At 41.8% G+C, this 25,971-nt stretch overlaps 1 protein-coding gene across 3 annotated transcripts; it reads right to left on the bottom strand.

Annotated features, from left to right (window-relative positions):
* Positions 1-710: 710 nt before the first annotated feature.
* Positions 711-21,754, bottom strand: trim36 (tripartite motif containing 36). 3 transcript variants are annotated; one of them, XM_028415095.1, is made up of 13 exons: positions 21,628-21,754; positions 20,669-20,915; positions 14,925-15,271; positions 14,110-14,256; positions 11,881-11,976; positions 11,237-11,374; positions 11,023-11,138; positions 10,336-10,457; positions 6,869-6,986; positions 6,572-6,777; positions 4,443-4,626; positions 4,226-4,339; positions 711-3,523 (listed from the first exon to the last, which is right to left on the bottom strand). In XM_028415095.1, exons 1-13 carry the CDS (start codon positions 21,661-21,663, stop codon positions 3,154-3,156), a joined length of 2,241 nt encoding a protein of 746 aa, XP_028270896.1. In that variant the 5' UTR covers positions 21,664-21,754; the 3' UTR covers positions 711-3,153. The 3 variants fall into 3 exon arrangements, with proteins under 3 accessions (XP_028270896.1, XP_028270897.1, XP_028270898.1); XM_028415096.1 differs by having other exon boundaries at positions 20,681-20,915; XM_028415097.1 differs by lacking the exons at positions 20,669-20,915; positions 21,628-21,754 and adding an exon at positions 18,085-18,121.
* Positions 21,755-25,971: the final 4,217 nt, after the last annotated feature.

Raw genomic sequence — 25,971 nt, 5'->3', positions numbered from 1 at the left:
ATTAGGATCTAACTCCAGTAACACTAGAGGTTATAGGACTGATAGGATTTACTGAAGGTGTAACATGATAACTGTATGTTTGTGGATCCAGTGATTCTGATTACCAGAAATATTTCTGAGCTCTTGCATTAATTAATAATTATATCATGTATCATAAATGATGAAACATACAAATGATATTCATTAAATTCTTCTTCTTTATTTATTTTTTAAATGTTTACACATTGTAGATTATTAATTCAAATTTTGTTTACCAGCAGTAAGCATCCAATCATTTTGGGGAAAGTGTGTGTTGTTATATGTCTATATGTTATATGAACACACCGCCGCTGACTATTTAAAGTTTTGTTGCACATCAATGCGCCATGAAGAGCATAATCCAGGTAAGCTACAAATGACAGGACAGATGTACTAAACACACATTAAAGCAAAATAAATAAACAGAAAAAACAAATAAAATAAATTCTAAAACGTTAGGATTTGGATAGTTTTTACTGTGCCTGAAGTCCTTAGCAATTTAAATCCTCAAGCTTTTTAAGCGAATAGCCTGCAAGGACCCATAAGAGGAAATTCTGATGCAGCATAAAACAGTTGCATTAAATTAAATAAGCAAACCATAAGTGACAGCTGCTGAACAAGCAATGGTACAAATACACAACAGATGAAATAGATTTATAAACACACTAGTTTTATTTGATGAAATCCCCACACAGCAAATTAAAAAGTGAAGCCTTTCCAGAGATCAGAGATCAATATTTCCACATCTTTACATACAGTAGTACACACACAGAGATCCACCACTCTACACACCACATCCGATCCTCTGAAGAAAACACAAGAGAACAAATGCACTGCCACTATATAGAGCTCAGAAAAATATTCAGAAGTAATGTTTTAATCTCATTTTGTATCAAGAAGAAGCCTATTTTAAACAAAAACGTCACCTATCAACACTACACCCTGTTTTTATAGGCTCATGTTCTCTTCTACAGCCTATATATTGCACACATATACAGTATTATACACACATCTGCAGAGCCAAACACTTGCTGACATGCTACAGATTTTTGTTTTTTTTAAAGTGCTAGCTTAGAATTAGATTGACAGCCAGCCGGCAGAATATTTGGTTCTAAATTTCTTAATGAAAAGCAGGCTACAGGACACATTTTTAATTTAAATCAGTCATGGTGTTGAGATTAAATGCTTGTTAAATTACATTTCTGTAACTACACATAAGTGTGCAGTGAACCCAAGAGGGGAAAACACCCTAAAAAGAACATTCATCTGTGTGTTCTGTAATCAATAAGAATACATTCTGTAATGGAAATAAAACATGTGAACCTGCCCTGTTATTTAGGACTGCATAGATGTGTTTGTGGGGCGGGGGGGTGATCAATTTTAAAACAATCAGGTCTGTGAGGAGTGGACTGAAAATAAAAGACAAAATATGTACACTGCAATGCTAAATATTTCACTTTGAAACTGGATATTTGACCAGATGAACATGAGAGGAAATTTATTCAATGTTTTTAACCTAAATAATCCAGAACATTCGAACAAATATCACAGAAAGGAAGAAAAGGTTGTTCCATTTCAAAAACAAACACAAACAGCTGAACAAAAAAAATCTGTTATTTCCATCAACAGTGATCCACAAGCAAACACCAACTAATTACATGAACATTTATGATGTACTTTATTTCACTGAAAATAATAAGACTCTGGATTATTATGTACATGGAATTTTAAAATCAAACATGAACGATCAGCTTAGTATTTATTAACATTGAAGAGAAGGCGCCGTTACTGATGAACTTACAAATAAATCCGGACTAATTTCTGTGAGGAAAGGTACAGCAGGTTAAAGGTTTTCCAGGTCTGACAGATAGAGGTAGGTAACATCGGGCCCCAGTCAGGGCCAGAAACCTGAGAAAACACACCGATTACCCTCCTCCAGAAATCAAACTATACATGAATGTACAGACAAACTCACGTGCAGGCACATAAACAACAACAAAACAAAAAAACAAACAAAAGTGTGGTTTCCTGGTGAACAGTCTGTCCTAGTGTGCTCAAATCCAATCAAACGCTAAATGCTAATATGCTACACTGGATGTGTCTGCAATGCAAGTACCGGTAAACTGTTATGTGATAGCACTTTTTTTATAAGAACCTGAATAACTGTGTGTTTTTAAAGGATGTGAGGCCACTAAGCTGTAGGTTGCACTCATAAAAATCAGCACCAGAACCAAAAAGCTTTGGCTATTAGAGTGACTTTGCAGCTGTTTGTTACAAGTACACAAGTACCTGGATAGAGTTATGATGGTATAAGTCACTAGTGTGTGCTGTGCAACAGACGTGAATGTGTTACAATTGTTAGTGAAGGTGAGTGTGAGACATTAATGTGGTTATGTGTCTGGAAGCAAAGTGTAAATCCTAACTAGGTTGTGATGATTGTGATGATTCTCTTATCTTATAGTGCAAAATCAACATAAGTAGAAAAAGTAGTGTCTTCTGAGAGCAAAAACAAGTCGTAATACCAACACCTTTGACACCAGTGTCTGACCCATCTACATCTACAGTAAATGCCTACGTACAGAATTTATGCTTATCGGAATATTAATGTTTGTGCAATGACACCAACATCTGCTAACTAAGTGACCCAGCTCCTAAAAAAAGGCACCAAGGCGCTACAAGGCTCTCTCAGGTCCACTAAGAAAACATCGAAACCAACGCTGCTACGTTTAGACAAGTAGTTCCAACACCCAATTACACGAAAAAAACCTGGCAAAAGAGGAAGTGAAGTGTAAGCTCAAAGGCGTTTCATGTTAAACATTTAAAGTGACTGCAGACTAACTGTGCAGCTGATACCACATCTACAGTAGCTGGCAATTAAAACCAGGTCATATACAATGAACAGGTACAGAGACTTTGGTATGTAGAGAAGACCTTTGACATCTGTACCAACCTCTGCCTGTAAACACTGATATTCAGCATCCCACATTATACATACCAACTTTAAATAGTCTCATCTGACCTTCAAAAAAATGCTTTGGATTGTACTCCATCACATTGTCAATAAAACCTGCTCCCTCTGCAACATGCCAACTTATTAACAGAGGTCCTAAATGCACCATCATCCTCCACCTCTAATCAAAAAGTCAGCCTCTTAGTAGTGATGAACTCTTCCAGCTGAACCTTTCCGCTGCCCATGAGGCCGAACGCCGGATACATCGTCCCCGAACAATCCACCTGCCTTTCATAAAGGCACCTCATGGTGTCAGCGTTGTAAAAATACACCCGGCACGCGTCGTAATCTAAGCACACACCCAGACGCTGCGGCATGTTGAGCACGCGGTTGCCTGGGTCACCGGATGAGGCGCTCGCTGTGGATACGGAGGAGGAAGAGGAAGCCTTGGGGATGAAGAGTTTGCCCATGCCCATGGTAAGGAGGGTGAAGGGTTGGGAGAGTTCGTAGCATGTGTCCTCGCTGCCGCTGTCGTGCCCGCTGTCATGGTCATACCTGGTGAAGGAAAGGGAGGATAGATGAAGACAGAAAAAAAGATCCAAAAAGACAGCAACATTTTCACATATTAAGAGATTTCAGCTTGACTTTGACCTGAGGCTTCAGTGTAATTGGGTACAAGGAAACAATTGTTAACCTTCCTTGTATCAAAATTTCTTGAATAAACACTCCATGTTCACTAGATGCATCCTTGACATCATCCTCACTGTCAAAATGGCGTCTACACAGTTCTTTTATCATGGTAGTGCAGTGCTAAATCAGGTTCCAGATCAGATGAACAGGTGACGGATGAGTTCAAATCCACATTCCTGGCAGCGATGGCCACCGTGGGCACCAGCTTTCTACACGTACATCCAGTAAGAGCTGTATAGTTCTTATCCATTAACCAAGTCCTCTCACACATGGCCCTATGATAGTCAGGTGACCAAAAAAAAGCACTCAGCCATCTAATGAATGGTGTAATTACCATAGAATTAAAATGTATTTGCGTAAATAATGTTCTGCTTGAAATGCTTTTTTCATGAGTTGATCCACTGAGAAAGGCAGGCTTTGTCTGTAAGTAAGCTCTTTAACGAGTTTATACTGGTTCTCTTACATCACAGGATTAGGGGGACTCAAACACACTTAGCACTGCGCATACTGTGTGTGTTTGTTAAAGTAAAAAAGGTATTCTAAATGATGCCATGTGCCTGCACATACCTGGGGCTGCTGGTGTCTCTTGGATTGTGAAACCATTCGAGCAGCTTTGTGTCTGAGGCCACTCCAACTTTAACCATGTAGGAGTAGGGCTCCACCTTAAAGGCCCAGTAGTGTCTGTAAAACAAGGTAATCCCATTATTTGATCCAAATTACATATAAAAAAAGTACATATAAAAGATGTGGGTAGTCAGCGCAGATGTATTTTGTCTTTTCATACCTTCCCTGAGAGATGCCTGTGTCCCCAATTATGTAATCCAGTCCAATGTAGCTGCCTGTCTGCACACGTTCTGCTGCAAGGAGGAAGGCCATGCCTGCAACGCTCTCCACAGTGTCCCGCCGCTTGTTAAGAATGAGCCTCTCTGTGCTGAATCCACATTTGTCACTGAACAGGAAGCCAAAAGCTGGAAGAGATAACAGAGAGCACACAGAAAGGGTGATCAGAGCCAGGGGAGGAATTCAGAAAGGTCAAGATGAGATTTGGAAGAAAACTCAGCATACATCTTACACAAAATGAAGACATGTAGTCCATGTCACAGGTGTGAAACCAAGCACATGGCAAAGCCTGACACAAGAGGGCGCCACAACACAAAAGCTAAACCAGCGCTCCTGTACCGTGAAAAACAAGCCTAATGAATTTCAGTCCTCTTTTTTATGTGCAGATACCATTTATATTACTCATCTGCTGGCAATTAAACACATTCTATAAATAGTTTATGGACCAAATGCAGCCATTACCATAATCTAGGGTACATGTAGGCTGACATAATTATGCCTGTTCACTCAACCATCCTGTGCAACCTGAGGTCTACACTGGGGAACACCAGTTAATTTGCATATGTCTAGGGATGTCTCTCTAACAACTAGGGCATGATGATAATAGTATAAGCCTGTCTGAAGGGTGAAGAACACTGAGCAGTTTATGTGATGCTAAACACTGAATACAGTGCTGTGTATTAGTAAAGCTAGCCTGTATTCACTAATGATGATCTATGTAATAAATGTTTGTGCGATATGGCACCAATTATGTGCATTTTTGGGATATAAATTAATGTTTAATTTTTAAAAGATAATATAACTACATCCATGTTGCAATAGAGCAAGTGATATTTGCTTAATACTGGAATGCTACTACATTTAATAAATAATAAAAATAGAATGGGGCCAAATATATTTGAGGCAGCATGAAATTAGGCCCTAGGCTACTCTACTAATTTAATTTACATTAGCCTAATAGAGAAACCCAGCTTTGACTTAGCAGCACCTGGAATATAAAAGATTTATAGACACCCATCTATTGTTAGTGCTTATATTTTCCGATATCAAAAATAAAAAAAATATTTGAGACGGTATGCTCTCATGTCAATGTACGTCATCGGTAGCAGTGTCTGTGTGCGTTCATGTTTTGTTCTCTGTATTTCACCCTGGCTTGAAATTCCACCTCATTACTGACGCACACTGAATCCATCCGCTCAGTCTTACACGAACGAGAGGGCAGAGGAATGTGGAAGTTCCACCAACGCCGCACAAGGCTTGTGCAGGACACAAATCTCAAAAAAGCACAGACATGTCAGATCATACCGGGCTGTGACAATGGATTTCTTTTGGCAGGCTCCTGCTGTGCGAGAGGGTTGAAGAAAAATGTGGATTCTGAAAAATATTCTGATATCTGTGTCAGTGTGACAGAAAACGCCTCTGCACAGCACACACAGTGAGGATGCCAAACGGGAGATAAATCAAAGGGATACAGTCGTCGTTGGGGAGGGCACAATTTGATTTCGACAGATGGTTGGCAATGAAGATTCTTTTTAATGAATTCCACCTTGCCTCTCTCAAGCGAGCTTAAAATGCCAACAGCAGATGCAACTGCAGGTTTCTTTTCCAAACTGTCACGCTGTCCACCAACATCACCTCCCACACACAAAAAACACAACACACACACACACAAAGAGCTAAATTGGCTAGAGTGGTCTGAAAAACAAAATCCATTACCATGGTGATAAACGCAAACACCACTGTGCTTCAAGAAATTAAAAAAGTGAAGCATCTGTCATCTGACAATCTTCTTAAAACTGAGTACAATGCTGAACAGTCAGACGTGCTCCGAGAACTAAAATAGGGATAGAGGAGCTCAGCTGCTGCCTTTGCCAAAAGAGGCCCAAAAACAGGGGGCTGGATCCCCCTGATAGTCATTTTGTCAATTAATTAATGCAGTTAGCATCAACAACACAATAACACAGCTTGAACTAACTGAGCTTCAGAAAAAGAATGCAGTCAAATTTAATGCCTATCCGAGGGAGAAAAATGCAAATGTGCAACACTGTAAAAAAACACATGTCTCTGGCTTACCAGGTGCAGGTGGTGTGTGGAAGGTGACCTCAGGGCTGTAGGGGCTGAACATGGAGTTCCTGCAGCTCCGTACTCTGAAGGAGTACAGGCTGTCTGGCTCTAGGTCACACACCACAGCGCTCGGACCGTACACCCTGTCTGTAGCCCTCCAGACCCCATTGTCCTCACCGTCCTCCTGGGACGGGGACTGGCTCGGGCCTCCAAGTCTGGAGAAAAAGAAGATTGTGTTTGATGTGTTTTTTTCATCCACGTGTCTACATCTTCTCAGTGGATCTACACAGCCATGTTTGCACCCACCTGCGGTACTCAAGCACATGGTGATCTGTGGGGAGGTGGTCATCAGAGAGTCTCCAGGAGATGGAGGCCTCATTATAGACTCGGCTGTTGGACAAGTCAATCAGAGGAGGGTCTGGAACTGGAGGGGAGTCAGAACGTACATGACTTTTTACATGTGTGTAGTTTAAAACAGGTGTAAAAGGAAAGAGAAGGGAACATCTTAGGTGATTAACAAGACATAACAGTAAAATGGAAACCTAAGAGAATTACAGTAAATCACTCTTTAATCATGCTCAGCGCTGCACTTCAGCTGAATAACTCTTTTTAAGCAAATGAAGCAAAGTGCTTTAAGTGTGTCAAAGATTAGATTTGTTAGGATCAGGACTACCCACTCAGGGCAATGGACAGGACTATCTTGCATAATGGAGCTTAAGAGGTTTTCACAGACTCCCTGCCAGGAAATGCACTTTGTAAAAACACCCACACCACCAACACTGCATCCCTCCAACTCAATTCCATTTAACCATTGCTTTGTCTCTTCCCCTAGAGACTTCCAGTAAAACATCAGCCCGTCTACCTCTGCTTTTACATTCATCTACAACTTCCTCACATCCCTGAGGATCCTGGTCGTCTTATCCTTTACAGTTCTCTGCTAATTATTCCTCCACACTCAGCATCACATTACTGTTGCCATGTAGGTCACCCTTTCTCTCCACAATCAAGTCATGGCTCTTATCATTACCACTATGAGAATTCCCCTCTCTCTTCCTATTTTCGACAATCCCTCCTCTTTCTAAAGCTCCTTTCCCCCTTTTCTTCAGATTCCCCTGACTGACCAGTGTCACTGCTGCTGCTGAGCTTTCTGAGCCTCCAAAGTCACTCGGCTAATGCTCCGTCTCTAAAGTCTTTTTCTTCCAGCCCGCTCTCCTTCATGTGCTTCTCCCCCTACTATGAAGAGTACCTCAGTCATACCTACCATGACTGAGGCTATAGAATCAGACAGTGAGGCTGCCCTTTGGCGTTTTGCATGGAGCATGACGTAACTCATATCACAGCTACACCTCCAAATGTGTAATTTTCATCTCAAATATGGCCTTGACAATAACAGTATAAAAACTATATTTAAATGAACACACAGAGACCTCACACAGCAGTCAGCACATGGATCACAGACAGTACAGGCTGCTGCCAGACACACTGCAGCATGGCCACTGCAGGGACCTGGACATTTCCCTTTAAATATCATCAAATACACATTTTTCCTGAACAGTAATATCCTTCAGAAGATGTTTGTTGAGGAAATGTTTGACATTTAAAGGAATCCCTAACTAGAAATGGAACAGAAGAGTGCATTTATTTAATATTTATGCATATTGACAATGCTTTCTTCCACAGCCACTTCAAGAAGCAAGCATAGGGTTCATACCCACAGCTGGGTTAACATGAGAGAGGACAAACACATGGTTATCAAGAAGACATGCCTAGAACACATGGATGATCTATGAGCACTGAGCACAAAGAGCCCTATACACCAACAATCATATTCAAGGCTTCACTTCCTCTTGTTTTTCCCATGAATGTTGAGCAGACAGAAAGACTCTGTTTCCTCCACACTGCAGTCGATCCATACAAATGTTGTGTACGAGACTAATGGATATGCTGTAGTGTTTTTCCTGCTGAATCATCTGTCAGACTTCTATTAAATTACTGCAGTATGAGGATGCTGCCACAGCTCCTTTTCTCTCCCTGAGCTCAGAGTAAGAGCATCATTAACCTCTGCAGACATTAAAGGCACACGTCAATATAACTGTCACCATGCAGCACAGATTCACTTGGGCCACATTTATATATGAAAACAACAAAGAAACAAAATGCTGAGCATTCAGTCATTAGAGATACAATCTGAAAGCCTTGCTTTGTGGTAATCCGGTGGAAAATAGATTTTAAAATAAACTGACCAGACCTCACGTCATCCCCAGATTAGTTTGTCACCAACGGTCACTGGAACAACTGTCACTTGTTTACTTGCACTTGGGGGAATACTGGATCTACGTCAAGAGACCTTCTCTTTGTCAACAAACTACATCATCAGCTGAAGTTAATCTCCTAATATTATTTTTCCCCTTTTATACACAGCTGCCACTCAAAACCAAAAGCCTTTATTGGCGCAGTTGAATCTGTATTTAAGAAAGAGCCATGCTCACAGGATCAGCCTCAAACACCAATCAACTGTCACCATCGGCTCCAAAGAATATTCAATACTGCTCTCCCTCACTGACACTAACATGATGTTGTCAGATTAGATCTTAGACATGATAAAAGACAAGAAAAGGAGCCTCGGCCAGACGCAGCCAAGTGTCACATACACTCCATCATAACATATCAGGTCCACAAATTTAACGATTAATGTGTAATTTGTTCTTCTATCCAGCCCCAAAATCATAAAAACAGTCAGCATGGTGATACTCTTAAGGGTATTTTTAGTGTCATTATCTTTTTATGGCCAAAAAAATGTTTTCTTGAATTATAAATACTCCGTCCTTATATGGCTCTACTGCTCAGGAACCGACCAATCAGAACAGACTGAGATTTTCAGGTGTCCCAAGCACTGTTTTTTTAGAAGAATTTAGAGGTTTTTGCCATATGTTGCAACACACACCTCAACCCAGCAGTTAATGATACATGTCAAAGACTTTGGCCTCACAAGGAGCCTCTGACTGGCCATTCAGTGATATTTCCTTTCTTATAAAGACATTTTGTTCAAGTATCTGGAGACAGCTTCTATCTTTGCACTGATTATCTCTCATCAAGTCTGATCACATCTTTCAGTAGTTCAGCGTCTATGGCAGTGAAAAGGAACACTGGATTTAAGACCTTATAAGTCTCATTACCATGTATAGAGTGAAATTAAATCAGTTAATTACCTAAAAAACCCTGTTATTTCTAAGAAATTATTTCATCAACATATGTTTGTACAGGAAAATTACTACGTGACTATTGTGGCAGAGGCGTAACATCAGACATGATTGCTCTTGTTGCTACAACCTGTCCTCTTTTCCATCCTCGTCACAGCCCACTAATAATAATAAGCAAACTGAAAATGCTGCAGATTATGTATTTTCATACTTTCATCCCTGGGAAACTTCTACCTGAGCCACTGTTTACAGAACAAGCCTTTGGAAATCAGCAGACCAGAACAAAGCTTCACAGAAGAAGAAAATCCACTGCTCTACCCTGCTTATCCAATATAGCTGCCCACAGGTGACCTTTGACCTCTTAGAAAAGCACACTTCACAGGGCCATGCATGTGATGGACAGATAATGACAAACAGCTTATACTGCTAATGTTACAATTTCACTTGTTAAAATAACATTGAAGCTCTACTTGCTTAAATGATATAATGGAAATGAAAGAATTTATCATGATGCAGCCAAACATGCATTTTCATTTTCTGACATCATTCAGTTTAAAAATAAACCAGCCGTACCTCCACCAAAGCACATCTCTTTGAGCAGAGTCTCTTCTCTGGATGTATCCAGCACAAACTCATCAAAACAGGGGTCAGCAGAAGGGTGGAAGGTCCTCAGGGACTCTGTGGCTTTTTGGATCCTAAAAAGATTCAAATCACGCCCCATTAATGTACACAGATTTTAATTTGATTCTTTATCGAACATGCTCCCAGGCCCATTTATCTGTTTGGGGCTATTTTTATCAGCCTTTTATAACTTAAAAACAGGATTAAAAAGTGAACAGACCACAGTATCATGGCTGTTGAGTGAAAAGGCTCCTGGATTACCCAAAGCTGCTAATGGAGATCAATTAGTCAGCTTAGAGCAGGAGACAGTCCTAACACACAGTGTCGGCTGGACACTGCAGCACAACTCTTTCCTTAGATGCCCTTGAGTTTGGTAACCTCAGTGCACGTGGCAGTGCGTATTCCTGACACACTCCTGCCACACAAACACATAATCAGATTGATGCTCAACACTAAACCAATGAGTCATCAGAGGTTTGCTGTGTGGACAGTACAAAACGAGTTAAATACTCACATTTACCTTCTATAGTCTGAAATGAATTGTCATCTGGTAATCTCCAATCTACATCATGTCTGACACTGATCAATATATTGAGTTAAAAATGATAAATATTAGGTCAATATGGCCGAGCTGTGTACCTAACATGCAGCTGCTTTGCAGTCTGTACAAAGCAGGATTGATCGGTTTCTTTCAGCACCTCCTGAGCGTAGCCCACCAGACCACTGTTCTCCAGCATTCCTTGGTACTCCTCCACCTGGCACAAAGATACTTTTAAGCCCTTGCACACCAACACAGTGTACGTCAACAGCAAATAGTACACCGAGTTAAGGAACGTGTATGTTGAGGACATGCCTGGCCTTTCAGCTGGTCCATGCGACGATTCCGAGACTGCTCAATGGACCTGAGCATCTCTGATTTTCTCTCCTGCAGAGTCTCGAACAGACGTTCAAAATGCTCATTGGCACGACGCTCTGCAAGCTGCCCATTTTCCTGTAAGAAAAGGAGATTTGTTCACTTCACCTAAAGACTGCTGGTCAAACACATTTAATAGAGAAAAAATGTCAAGCACATTGAACATTTTGTTTCCAAGTCACACACACATGGCTGTTAACAGGAAATGCATATTGAATCCCCATTATAGGAGCAGCACCAATGTAAAAGCGGAACAAACTCAGACATGTGTGCAGTAAAGCCAGTAGCAAAAAGCTGTTTCCTTGTTTGTGTTTGCATACTGTTTGTTTGATGACCTTCCTTATTTATATACAGAGAGGAATTGTTCCTCAACTCAACTGACTGGTTTGTTCCAAAAATATTTTATAGAGGTCCTATAGATTAGCTTGGTGTAACTTTTATTTGAAAATGAAAGGTAGTTAAATGGAGAAAGTTTGTCATTCAGTGAACTCTATAGAGATTCTAAAAAAGAAAAAAGGAGCAAAAATGTTTCAAGAGCAGAGTAAACAACGGATGCTGACGTGACGCAGCATGAGTCAGCTCACCTCAGTCTGATTGATGAGCACCTGAAGCTCAGTAATCTGAGCCCTGACTTGGTCCTCTTTGCTGATGAGGTAATGGATACTCTTGGCCAGCTTCTCCTAGAGAGAGAAAAGAGACCAGCAGCATTTATAGTAAGCAGCAGAGAGTTTATAGAGCCTTAAATGCTGAGACACTGAGAACACTGCAGACAGTACATACACAAGTCTGTTAAAATATGTGCCATTTTAAAGAACACGGTGGGATTTGTCAGTTTCCACTAATGTGTCATATTCCAATGTTTTTCTGTCGGATCAACACTCATTCAGATTTGACTGACGACACTTATGAGGGTGCATTACTCTTCAACTGAAACTCCATTTCCTGGCTGACAAAGGTTTCCGGCACTGAACAGGACATCTGATATGCCTTCCATCAATGTGAAGATACAAAGCACACACAATCATCGAGAACAAATGGTATCATTAAATATTCAGCACCACGTTGTTGGTGTTAACACCAACCAGCATATTGTATTTCACACTGATTCAGCCTGGACTTGTTGAATCCCGTACCATCAAGTACTTTAAGAGGGATAAGTTCAACAAGGTTAAATTACTATTCACTTCAAATCTAGTCTGTTTCTGTGATGTTACTCATTGGTGTCATAGCAACCATACACTGCTGAAGCACAATCACATGTCATATTTGTCTCCATGGCTAAACCAACACACTCACATTGATTGAAATTCATTTAACCGGAGTGGGAAAGAAAAAAATCTGACAACCACATGTGAGCTAGTCTAGTCTGCCTGTACAGGTCAGGTATTAATATTGCAGCAGGGGTTGAGAGATCCAGGGAACAGTCAACGTGTGGTACAGAACAAAGAAAACTGCTCTCCTGGAGTTCAAAATGACGGAGAGAGATGAAGTCCTACAGTTCTGCTGAGGGGAACTACTAAGAATACATTTACAGTAGGGGTGGGCGATATGGCAAAAATTTTATATCACGATTTTTTAATGATAAAATCACAATCTCGATTTTATCACGATTTGTTTTTACATCAACACTAATTTGCATGTTTCTGTGTAAATGACGTCAGGTAGCCTACTCTGTCACTTCTCAAAAACTATCAGTAGATTTTAAAGGCAAACAACAACTCTGATAACGTGCACTCAGTATTAGTTTTCAATAAACATGAAAATTTAAATAACAATTACAGAAAAAAATTAAGTTTTATTTCAAATAGGTTTAAACGAAGACTGTAAAGTATTATTCAACAGTCATTAAACAGACTGAAGTGTGCCTCCTAAGGTTAAACAATAAATACATTATTGAGACTTAAGTAACTCTTAAAGTTCAATGTGATTTAGAACAAATGATCAAACTTTAATGGGAATCATATCTAAGGAAAAACGGAGCTGCTGCTGTCACCTCTGTCCACCGTTTACTAGAGTCCTCATATGGAGCCTCTTCATCAAATGCCTGCGTTATTGTTTTGGTGACGTCATTAGCTGTTGCCTCTGTCTGCATCTGATGTACACACGCGGCCCTCCCACTGCACACACACACACACGTAGAAGAGCTGCTGACGGCACAACAGCAGCGAACCTGAATATAACGAGCTGGTAATGTTCAGAGAGGTGGGCGCGTACGTGCTCGTAGCATTATAATACATTCATATACATGTGGCCCTTCCAATGCGACACACGTCGCGCGCACACACACACAGACACAGGCTTAGAAGACGCGCCGCTGCTGCCGGCAGAAACAGCACCGTACATAAAGGTGGAGTTCGTTTTAGGGACCAGTTGCTCCGTTCTCTTTTCGTTTTCAGCCGTAGCTTCCTAACAGAGAGGCTGTCATTGGTTGGGCATGTTCACATTAAGCGCACTGAGAGTTGGACGAGTGAAAAAAAACTCATGCGTGTGCGCGAACATAGAACTGCACTTAATAGAACGTGCTCTATGGACGATAAAACGATCTCTCCGTTCTGGTAGATCGCCGATACGTTCAAATCGTTCACGATCATTTATCGTCAAATCGCACAGCCCTAATTTACAGAAATTAAAACACACCGAGAATCAAAATAAAACCATTAAATTCTCTACAAAAACATAAATATCTTCCAAGCTCCAACAGAGGCTCGAGCTCAGATTAGTCCTGGTATCTTGAGCCTGTATTATGTTACATATGTTACTTCAATTTACTCAAGTCAGGTCACCTACTTCTCTTTTCTCACAATTTCTGATACCTTGAGGATCTTGTAGGCACTGCTCATAGAGGTGACTTTGTGGTTGGCGTGGGATCCTCCCAGCTTGCACAAGTGACACACTGGGCGCCTGCAGACCTCACAGTACATGTTCACCTTCTCCATCTCATGCTCGGGACACATCAGCACCTGAGGGTATTTAGGAGGAAGACATATTTTATTGTCCCTGAGGGGGGAATTAGTTTAGGACACAAGTGCTACACACAGCTGTGTGATATACAGTTACACAGGCTGCATAATCTACAGAACAACAAGGAGTTAAAATTAGACCCAAGAATGCACAGACACACACTCAGCTACAGATTACAGCTCGCTGGTTTTACACAACACTGATCAAAAACTAGCTGAAGTGAAACAGGAAGAGCTGTAGCCGTCTCTGTGAACCAGTTCCTGATATATCTTAAAATAGACTTTAAAGCCAAGATCCTCATCTGAAGACCACAACTCAGCCTTCACAAGGAGTCGAAGAATTGAGAAAGGTATTGACAAACTTGAGATCTCAAAATAAACAGCATTCCAACATGATTGTGTCAACATTATAATCAATAAAGCAGCTAAAAAGAAAGAAGTGATGGAATTCTATTTTTCGGATTATATTTAAGCTGATTTTTCTGTTATGTAGGTTTAATAACAGGAAATTATGCACGTCCAATGTATTCAACCTTTTAAAGAATGATGACAAATCTATTGGTTTTTGTGACAGCTTATCTCCTGAAATGTTCACAGTCCAACATTTTGTTTGCGTCTACTGAGGATAAAGAGAAAAACCACCTCTCACAGGCAGTGATGCTACTTGCCTTGGGTCTAAAATTCGTGGTGGGCCCGACGTACTCGTGCTGAGCTTTGGGCGTGCCCCACGGGTGGTGCAGTTTGAAGCACTCGTTACAGTAGCTGGCCTTGCAGTCCATGCAGCTCTTTGTGGCCTCCTGCTGCTGCGGAGGTTTGCAGATGTTGCACATGATGGCGATCGCGGCGCGAGCGGCCTGTCGGTACCGCTCCACGATGCTCTCCAGGGTGAAGTTGCGGAACAGCATGCTGATGCCGCGCTCGCCCAGATCGATGTCATGCTGGCAGCCTGGACACGGGATGGTGGTGACCTTGGGAGTTACAGAGCCTCTGCGCCACCCCGGGGATGAGATGGAACCTGGAGGAGTGAGGAAAGATTATGAGTGGTATGGATACGTAGCCTGAGGGCACCCAGTCTTGTTTGAGGCCCTATTTTGAGGAACAATGTCCAATGCTTTCAAATTACACTGAAGGAATGGTTTCCAAGAGAGCCAGATAGGGTCTTGGAAACCCCCATATGTGATCAACACATTACATCATCAGTGTGACTTGCCAAGCATGATCTTAGAGCATTTGGACACATCAAGCAGTCACAAATAGGGCCTCAGCATGTCTCCCTTTGTACTTTGATTCCACAATGATGACTGCCAGTTTATCCAGAAAGCAGCATTCATCATACAAGGGAAAAAGTACAGGAGGAGAGACCATCAGAACACTGGGACAGAGGAGAGCTGAGGTACAGGGTAGTCAGGGGAAAGGTAGTATCCCTGAAGTCTTTATAAGAAATCCAACTACAAGAGCATTCAAGTGCTCACAATGATCTGGACCAAAGAGACTATTCTATTAAACTAAAATGAATGGGAAAATAAAAATATGACAAACATTTTTAAAAATCAAGCATGTAACTGAATTAAAACTGTGGAAAATTAAGCAAACAAACTTAAATTTTACATGTCCAGCTCAATGTCCAATTAACACTTTTCACATGTCAGCAAATCTCCTCTTTAAGCCGCACGGCTTCCAAGAGATTCTCACAATACAGAGCTTGTTACTGATGCAGGAGCAGCATCATAACAAGACATGAGGAACGGTTACACAAGGTCACATCACAGACACAAGCAGGGTCTGTACTGTAAAGACACTGTTACCACACTGAAAGCCAGCAAACAGAAGTCAGTGCACGCAAACAAGACAAAAACAAAACAAAAAAAAAGAAGAAAATAACTGCTGCTTCACGTTTTTGGGGGACAGGGGAAGCGAGGAGTGCTGGATTTATCTCATTTTGTAAGCCAGTATTTCCATTCCGTTTCCGAAGACCTGAAAATTAAATCAAACACTCCTCAGGTAAGCGAAAAACACAGGAAAACCACTTCAAAACAGCACGTCTGCAAAGAAAAGGTGCAGCTGAGGGGAAAGCAGTGACAGAATGGTAAACATAAACTACAGTATGTGAGATGTGTGGCCATGTGGCATGCCGTGTGACCGAGTGACGTGAGCAGAACTGAGGACTGTGACAGTGCGTCAACAGTTTCATACACAGTGGTAACACAACATGGATTACTGAGCTGTGTTAGAGCTCACAGATTACCTTTCCTACCTGGATTATTTCGACAAATTAACACTGGGCTATGTGATGTTAGAAGGAAAAAACTTGACGATGAGGATGAAGGTGGCTTTGTTAAGACTATTAAAGAAAGTGGGGCAGAGTGAGTGCCATTATCTACCCTGCAAACACAAGCTTCTTTATTTATGTGTATGTCAGGCAGGAGCACTGACTCAGGTTTTTCTGGTCAGCAAAGAAGGTGTGAGCGAACGAGACGGGAGCAGGAGACGCCTGCAGCAAAGTGTGTGTGTGTGCGCGTTGATTTGTGAATCTGCAGAGGGAGGCGGGCAGAAACTGACGAGTCACTGCAGCGCCAATGGCAACTGACAGCATTTTTAGGCTCAAGTCAGTCCAACGGAAGCAGTTTTAATGATTGCAATCCCCATAAAGAAATAATGAATGGAGAATGCAAATATAAAATCCTGTTATTTTTCTCCTACAATTCGTTTTAAGAGAACATTATTGTGCTTTCAATGGAACAGACTGACATTATCTTCTTAAAAACATCCACCGAGTGTGTCAAATGACTGTGTCAATATGCCTGATACGACCAACAAAGCCTGTATTCTGTCTCCATTTACTTGGCTGCCATTCTGATACTTTTTAATTCATCAGGCACAAAATGATTAGAGGTAGGCTCAAACAGGTCTGTGTTCTAATAAACTGTTTCTCCAACACTGATAATTGTCGAGCCAAGCATAAAAAGTGCCCTGAAGGCGAACCTATCAGTGAGTAACAGCCAGTTAAGGATCTTGGCAAGACCAAACATATTGTACGTTTAACTCAGAAACAGAGACCTACAGTTCTCAGTCTCAATAAAGCTGCTTTACTTGCCACTGTGATTTATCAAATGCATGCAAAGCTTAGTTCGAGTACACACAGACACACACACACATTCCTCTCCCACTTCAGCTCCTAGGAAACTTCCTCACCCCCTCTCCCTAATGATAGTCTTGGTTTCATTCCTTGTTGGCAATAGACAGCCTCCCTGTCTGGGTCTCATCCTTTATTTAAATCACACCCCTCCATCATCATCGCTTGAAATCAATTAAAGGTTTTACATGTTTTCTTTCCTTACACTGTCATCTATGTGGCAGGAAATATAAATGCGTTTCTAGATATACTTAGCTATAGTTTGTCACTTCCTGGAAAATGACTCATCGTGCACTTGTGGGAGTATAGCAATTCTGGACCCAATTAAAATGTAGAAATCTAAAATAGCCTGACCCCAGGACTTGCTCATACTGTGGGCCAGTACAAACTTTTCAGGATGATTTGGTCGCCATAACTACACATTTTTACTATTTACACATAATAAAGGTTTCTGTCAGAGCTCCCTGAAATCTGATACCAAAGCAAAAAAAACATATGTTGCATCCTCTTGACACCATATTAGGATGATTTATATTTATATGTACTCAGTGGACATTTTTAATGGTCTTATAATGTCAGCTGTTGGCATCTGTCTCTAACCGGTGTTGTGAGTCTGTATGGTCTGTATGGCAAGGCTAAAGTAGACTATGTAGAGAAAAAGGTCTTTACAGGGGTTCTATTAACACTGTACTCACTACAGCTACTCAAAACACGGAGCCCCCGTCTACCTCGATTTCCAAACGACCTTCGCACTGAGGCTGTAAGCAATGAACAGAGAGGTGAGGTGAGACCAACAAGAAAAAAATGAAACAATACATAATGTGAAGTGATGCGCGAATCCATTAAAAAAAACATCATGACATCAGAGAAACAACAAAAACAACTCAAGTAAACTGAAGAAAGTGAGAAATTGTAAAAAAAGCAGTGTTTCATGAAATACAAACAGCATTTCAAATGGTCATACAGGATGTGAACAGTTAAATGTTGAACTCTTGATTTGTGCATTTAAACTAACTAACTAGATTTCACTGAAACTGCACTCAAACATCAAGAATTTGCCATTGATCATGCCGTTTGAGCCCCTCTAACAACGCTGATGAACTTTCAGTAACCGCCTTCCTGTGTCTCAGCACAGTGAGGCTTGTCCGAGCTGCACACTGATAAATATAGCCTTAAGTCTTTACTTTCTCTTCATCTAATCCCTCATTCATTCCTTTCAGGCACGTTGCGTCACCATGGCTACCAATGATCTGATCTCCCCCAGTAAGAGAATTACTAGTTTGTTCTGTGTAGGCGTCAACATGTTCTAAACATACATCCAGGTTTCTGAAATATTCCTAACATGTTTCCTAACACAGCTGATTAAATGCACTTAACACAGGAACAACCTCTTTGAATAATTCTTGAGGCAATTCCTCTTCGCTAAATGATCATACAGCTTACGTCACTAAATTAACTGCACCTTAACGATCTGTAGGTGGCACACAGCTGTTTATATTCAAGTATAATGCAAATATATAAGACTGCACTGTGGCAACTGCCTCTACACACACTGGCTTTCTGCAATAAGCCAGTGTGTTTACTCAAAAGCAGGATTTGAGTATTTCCTGCATCAACAGAAGTGACGAATGAACACATTGAGGCGGACAGAGGGGAGTCTGTTTCAGAGGGGGGGGGGTGTCTCCTCCTGGTTTACATTCAGCTTTCCTTTAAGAGGTATTAGCAATATTAGAAAACAAAATAACACTCAGGTTCACAGAATACTGGCCATTGATTCAGCTTAATTTTGAGAAAGCAACTCAATCCATACAACACATAAACAATGTGTAGCTCATACATTATATAAAGGCTTACATAAGATCAACGTTTCCAATTATTTATGTTTGGTTTGTATGCTTTATTTTGTTATTTAATCCTGCAGAGTAAGTGTGCTGCTGTGCTCAAGCAAAACTCTTAATTTCTGTAATAACATTTAAATTCACAACCACAGCCTGAATTACATACAGTTTGATATAATAATATTAAAAAGGTGTTGAAATCAAATTGTGAATTATGAAAGTGTGCACCAACACACTGTAAAATGCTGAAATTGATGCTCAAATTAGCAGCCTGGAAGTCAGATCAGCCACAGGTCTGGTCAAGAAGGGTGGTCGAGATTGTTAATGAAAGGACTTCTTTAAGGTAATGGCCTGACGCCCAGACCTCTCAGAGAGGCAGAATGGCCGCCTTGTTGTCCGCGTTGCTGTTTTTCCAAGCTTAGACATTGACCTGCCAGAGCCCGGCTGCAGCTTTACCATGTGATGAACTCTACTTTAAAAAAATAATGTTGTGACAACGTAATTTACCTGAACTCCCCCCCTCATCTCAATCAGCTTAGAGTGCAACATGCCTTAAAGGAGCTTACAGATGTGCTTTGCTCCCCGGTGTGTACACAGAGATTAGAAGCAGGAGTGAAAATGATAGTTGCTGCTCCTCCGTGTTTTCACATGAATACATGTGTATGATTGAAAGGGACATATGATGCCCCCCCCCCCCCCCCCCCGGGGACAATAAAATGTAGACAGTGAAAACAATTTAGGGCTTGAGAAAACTTGTCAACATGTAGACAAAACTACAACATGTCAAGTTGCTCTGCTGTCTCTGAAGGCAGACAGGATTAGAAGAAGTGATGACTGACAGTGTTACGGCTGAGCGATACACTCATTAAAATCATTTTTCATGTTTGCTCTAGTTTATCTAGGACAAGAAAAGGAAGGAGGGGCAGTGTCTGTGCCACCCCAGACCCACATTTCATACAATAATACCATTCTACCTCCTTGCTCTGCGGCCTATTCACTGCCTACACTTAATTTGCATTGGCTAAATATTTGCTTTACTGGCTCATCAAGTCCTCTCCATGGCTGTACCACATTTTGTGTGTGTGTAAGATTATATTTTTAATAACACAACTCCCTACTTAATCTTAATATCCCAGACAGGATCCACTGAAACTTGTTGAATGCAGGGTTAAAGCTGGAAGGGAATTAAGAGGAAGCGGATGTTACTAACACAACTGTCTACCCTGGAAACCATCACAAAAGATGCACTTGTATTTCTGTATCAGCTCACATAACAACTCTCATAGTCAGACTGCTAGTGCTTGTTCCTACTAATGCCTCTACGCCGTTTAGAAGAAACATGAGATCCACTTCCTCATACACTAATCCACCCACAATTTGAAAAATAAAATATTGAATCTACAAAGAGAAAATAAAAAAAACCAAATGTTTGCTTCCTTACCCTTGAACCCACCTGATCTCACCAGCCTGTCTAGCCTTTCCATGGAGGGAGAGGGCACCCTGGACCTGGGGCTGCCCGGCAGGGAGCACTCGGAGCCGGCATCGAAGGAGTCCTCATGATTGAGCATCAGCAGCTCTCTGACACACTTATGGCAGACGCTGTGCTGGCAGGGCAGGATCAGAGGGTGGGTGAAGAGCTCCTTGCAGATGGGGCAGATCAGCTCCCTCTCTATGTTTTTGATGGGGACCTAGAGACGGAGATAAAGTGTTTAGCCGTCATCTTTAAAGAAGACAAAAATAGCACCACAGATCTGTCTGAAAGCTCACTCTGATTCTTGAAACAATAACCTATTATTAGTGCATTTCATATGAAGCATTGTTTGCAGCTTCAGCTGTGAAGCAGAGGTGTGGATAGAGGGCGTTCATGGAGAGATGCAACCTGATCATATCTTTAATTTCACATTTAAAAACACACAATCACTGCTGCAGCTGTTCCAGTGACACCCGGTCACAGTGTCGTTACCATGTTTCTGTTACATTACATAAGACAGGATTATCCCGGCTATATATAGAGAAAACAGTGAAATACAGCGATACAGCAGCATGTTTTAACACCCAAAAGATCAGATCAGATTAGTTCTTCCAGCTCCACGCTGAGAGCACAGACGGCTCGTTTCTTCCAGGTGCTCTGATCAAACATCCCAATAAAGTCTGACTCAACAAACGTGTCCTCTGCACGTGTTAAAGGACAATCAGGCGGATGAAGGAAGTTTACAGAGAAACAGACATCAAATCAGCACTGAAAGCACGCTGCGAACTTTATGTTTGTTTGGGGGGGCAGCTACAGCCTGTGACTACAGCCCCCCCACCCCCCCAAAACAAAAAGTCTCGGGTCTCAGCTACAGGCTGTTAAACAATGACGAGTCCATTAAAAAGGATTTATTCACCCTCCAAACTCACCCCAACTCCGCTGCTACGGCGCATCTCCGCAGACATGATGAGGGAGGAAGAGCACACGGTAAAAAAAAAAAGAAAATAACTTATCCAGCGTTTTTTAAGCTGTTGGGTTAAAAACAAAGTCCTCAGACGCGAGGAGAAGATGCCGACAGCGACGGCTGAGTGAATTTAAATAGAGTGACGCTGCTGCGAGGGGAGGCAGCGCCGGCCGGCCCGAGTGAATCAGCAGCGGCGGCGGCTCTGCTGCAGTGAGCGCAGGCAGACGCAGGGGGTGGAGAGACGCACGGGAGGAGGGGGGGTTGTTGTTGCCTTCACGTGCACTGTGTAAACTTCGCCCTGCAGCTTTCACAGAACGGCCGCATGCAGGTAAAGCTGCACAAAAAACCATTCTAAGATAAAAATTGAACCGAAATTGCTTAATATTTAAAAAATTATATTTTTTTGAAAAAAACTTGAAGTTGACCCGGAATGTCCTCTATGAGATGAACATTTTGATAGATGAATGGCTGAAATCCGTCAATGTATGCTGAAGATACGCTGCGCCAAAAAACGTACGGAAGAAGAAGAGGGTGAAGAACAATAGTTTGATTGCCTAGCATTTTTATATTCAATACACTAGAATGCTTTATCGTCATGTGCAGCAGTATGCCATTAGCATTGCTACATCTGATCAGTGCAAATCTAATAATGGACAAAGTTATCACACAGACAAAAAAAACTAATACATAAATCCACCTAAAATGTATAAGAATGATGAGTTATTGCACATTAAATTGCTTCTCGCTTTAACAACCTAAAACTCAGCTGTTCCACCCCTGCGTTCATCCAAACTATACTGTCGTTTGGAGAGTCCAAACTTCATTCATGCTTCATTTAGGGCCAAATAAAGTACTGTCATGTTGTCAAGTGAGCATGTTATAGTATCTGCCCTGCAGGTATGTAAGCTTCAACCTGAAAAGCAGAGCGTATGCTTGCAGAGCCAGTTCTTGAAGATAATCAAACAGAAACAAGATGTCATTGGAATTAGAATGAGCTGCAGTCAGTGACTGAGCTGCTGGACGCAAATACACATTTGGCTGCAGCCAGGTACAGTATCTAGAAGATGGTGGGTTTTTTTCAGCAAGATTTACTATTGAGATGTTTGTCTAATTAGTCCATTAGTTGTTTAAAGTGCAGCATATTATAGTCAAAAGTCAGAGAAATTGCTTTTTCTCAGCCTTTGGGCATGAGCCTGGAGCTCCATACAGGGGCCTGTCTGTCCTGCTTGGCTTGTCCAACATTTAACCAAAGTGGCTACTTATCCATAAAACTCAAACTTAATGCTTCTCAGCCCATTAAATGACCAATTATTATCCAAACACTATTGATTCAAGCTATTTTACAACTTAAATAAAAATACAACCTGGTTTGGATCTGTACATTTAGCTTCCAAGGACTGTTTGACCTTTGACCATTCCACACTTGTAAAGGTATTCAGAACCAGCGGCTCCAAAAGGATCACCAGCCTAATATCGTCTAGGGACCATGAATGACGCAGCATGTAACAAAGTGATGAGGTGTTTTAGTTAGTGAATAATGTATTTGAAGTATCTAGGATACTGGATTTGACCCTCATGTGCACAAACAGCTACAACCTTTTACTTACTGAGGATTTATGATCTAATAACTACATGCTGCTGTGGTGAGGAGTATAAATACTGCTATTAATTTTGTAGCACCCTGGGGTCCACTCAGTATCTGACATCTCTAATTTTCTGTAGGTGTCAATGTGACCACAAGCAGTTGTCTGTGTGTGTGTGTGTGTGTCAGCCCTCTGACTGTCAACCTGTCCAGAGTTAACCATGACTGTTTCGGATTGGTCCAGAGTCTCTCACAATAAACCCTCTTTTTTCTCATTCTCTGTTAACTCCACAGTGTCCCACTGTGAAAAACAACTTTCATTACATTTTAAAAATGTGACTGAATCCAGCAGCTGGCCAGTGACTCAATTACATCTACACTATGAACGTGAACATGCACGCATGAATGAATGTGTGAGTCTGTGGCAGCAGAAAAGATACACTTCAACACATTCTGGCAGTCTGAAAGGGGAGATATGGGTAAACTAACCAACCCCCTCCTCCCATTTGCAAACACACACCTCAGTAACCCGGTGCTGGGTCTGACAGCTGCTGCCAAGTGTCCCACATATTGACAGAAGTCTGCAATCTCCCAGCAGCACTATGTAACTATCAACACACCCAGCAATGCTTCCAATTAGGCTAAAGTCATTCTAAAAATAGAAGAGGAGCATAAAGAAATAAGAATGTGTGGCTGTGTCTGGCCTTTTGCTAATTATTTTTTTATGAACAGAAAGGGGTCTATTAATACCCCAGAAGTTAAAACATAACAGGGTTAAATGCTTTAAACATTAAGCTCCAGGCTAAGACAGGTTAAAACAAAATTCATATTTTACAGTAATGGACACACGTCTAAATGCAGCAGTGCATCCCTCCCCTGACAGCCCTGCAGGCCGGCTCCGGTGCCGCCGCTGTCGGTGCACGTTGACAGGCAGACCGCTGCTGTCAGAAGGACCGTAAATCATCCGGTAGAGACTCACCTCACCGCGCTCGATCCGCTCCACAATGCTGGCGAACTCCGTCATGTCCTCAGAGTCCGACATGGTTCCAGATGATGGTGATGATGATGATGATGGATGCACAGTATACTAACCGGTTAAGAGATATTATAAATGTGTAGAAAAGCCACAGCGCTGCTGCAGATTAAAGAACCAGGATGGAGAGCTTGACAGCTTCACAGGGGAGATAACATCAAGAGAGAAAAGCCGCTCCTCAGACTACATCCCCATCACCATCCACTCTCCTCCTCCCTCCTTTTCTCCCGCTCTGCCTGTCTGCTCAGGCTTATGTTTGTCCAGAGAGTCTACCGTACATGCGCCGGCTGCTATTTTATTTTAGTTAGCCTCATCTTGGAGGGAAAACCCCGCCCTCGCTTCTTCTGTTGCTACTGTTCCATCTCCCTCCTTCGCTCCCTACATCATCCCTCAGCGGCGACGTCTCCGCTCACAGAGCTCTTTGTACCCCTTACGATCTGCCATTTATCAACCCCTGCAGCGAATGACTTCCGTTTCATCTATCAATCTCTAGAAATAATCCTAATAATCTGAGGTAGAAGATTAGGGGGCGGGGCTGTGGGGTCTTAAATCTGTTTGTGGCGCATAGATCAAGTTTACGCATGGCTGCCAGCGCGCTCGTGTGTGCATATGTTGCTTCTATGAGCGCATTTCTGCGACCCAAATACGAGAGCGCATCTTTTGGGTTTGGGTTTCTTTGTGTGTTTGGGTTTAGAGGGAGTTGCCCATTGTTTACTGAGCGAGAGACACCAATATATCCAAACAGCCGGAATGTGAGGCGACTGCGTGAGGCCGGATTAAGTCCGTGTTGTTAATTTTTCTGGCTATGCCACTTGTTCCGCGTCAGCAGATGGCCTCACAGCTTCATGTGGACACATATTCCACCCCATTGAGCATGTGGAGGGGTACAAACAGGCAGACTGCCCTGACGAGGCAAACGGAGCATGACAAAACCAGTAACTGTCCAAAAACTCCCAAACAATGACGCGATGATCTCAGGTAGCTGACATCAGTGGAGCAGCACGGGTTAACCTGACACTGCTTCAACGAGCTTCAAATATACTTTAATGCACAAACACACAAGAGGAATGAGTCAGGTTGTGGTTCAATGTGTAGGATGCAGTCTGCTCAGTGGGGGTTTTAAGATGCTTGTGCTCATGGAGATGACACTTGAAAGCCACAGTGCTCTCTCCCTAACTGGATAATCAATATAATGCATTGATTAATGTGTTTTAAGTAGAATTGATTTAAATTAAATAACTACAGACAAATCAGCTGTTGTATAAGGACATTATGAGTCGACCTTAAGGCCTGGGGGGCTCCTATAAGTGACTCATTCATATCACATGGTGCAAAGCGTGAACATGCTGCATTTCTATGCAGCTATTAGAAAATCTTTATTTCAGGAAACCAGATTTAAATTCTTTTCATATATGAGAGAAAGGTGTAGTCGCCTGTAATCTAACCACACCCGAACTACAGCTGCAAATTGCTCTTAGGGGAGCATCTCCAGACATTTGGCTTAGGCTTTAATCACCAAGGGAAAAACCATAATACCAACCTCACAGTCCCTTCTTTTATAACACAAAAATCTCACAGTGTCATCTCTGGTGCTGTTTAAACTTTTATATCCTCTACATCCAGATTGAATATCCAAGTGCTACCAGGCCACATTTGTCTGGGTCATGTTACCCCATCAGTGCCAGCCTGTGACT

Source organism: Parambassis ranga, chromosome 9 (genome assembly GCF_900634625.1).
Source record: "Parambassis ranga chromosome 9, fParRan2.1, whole genome shotgun sequence".
Lineage (NCBI taxonomy): Eukaryota > Metazoa > Chordata > Actinopteri > Ambassidae > Parambassis > Parambassis ranga.
The sequence above is the reverse complement of the archived record's forward strand: the minus strand, read 5'-3'. Positions and strand labels throughout refer to the sequence as shown.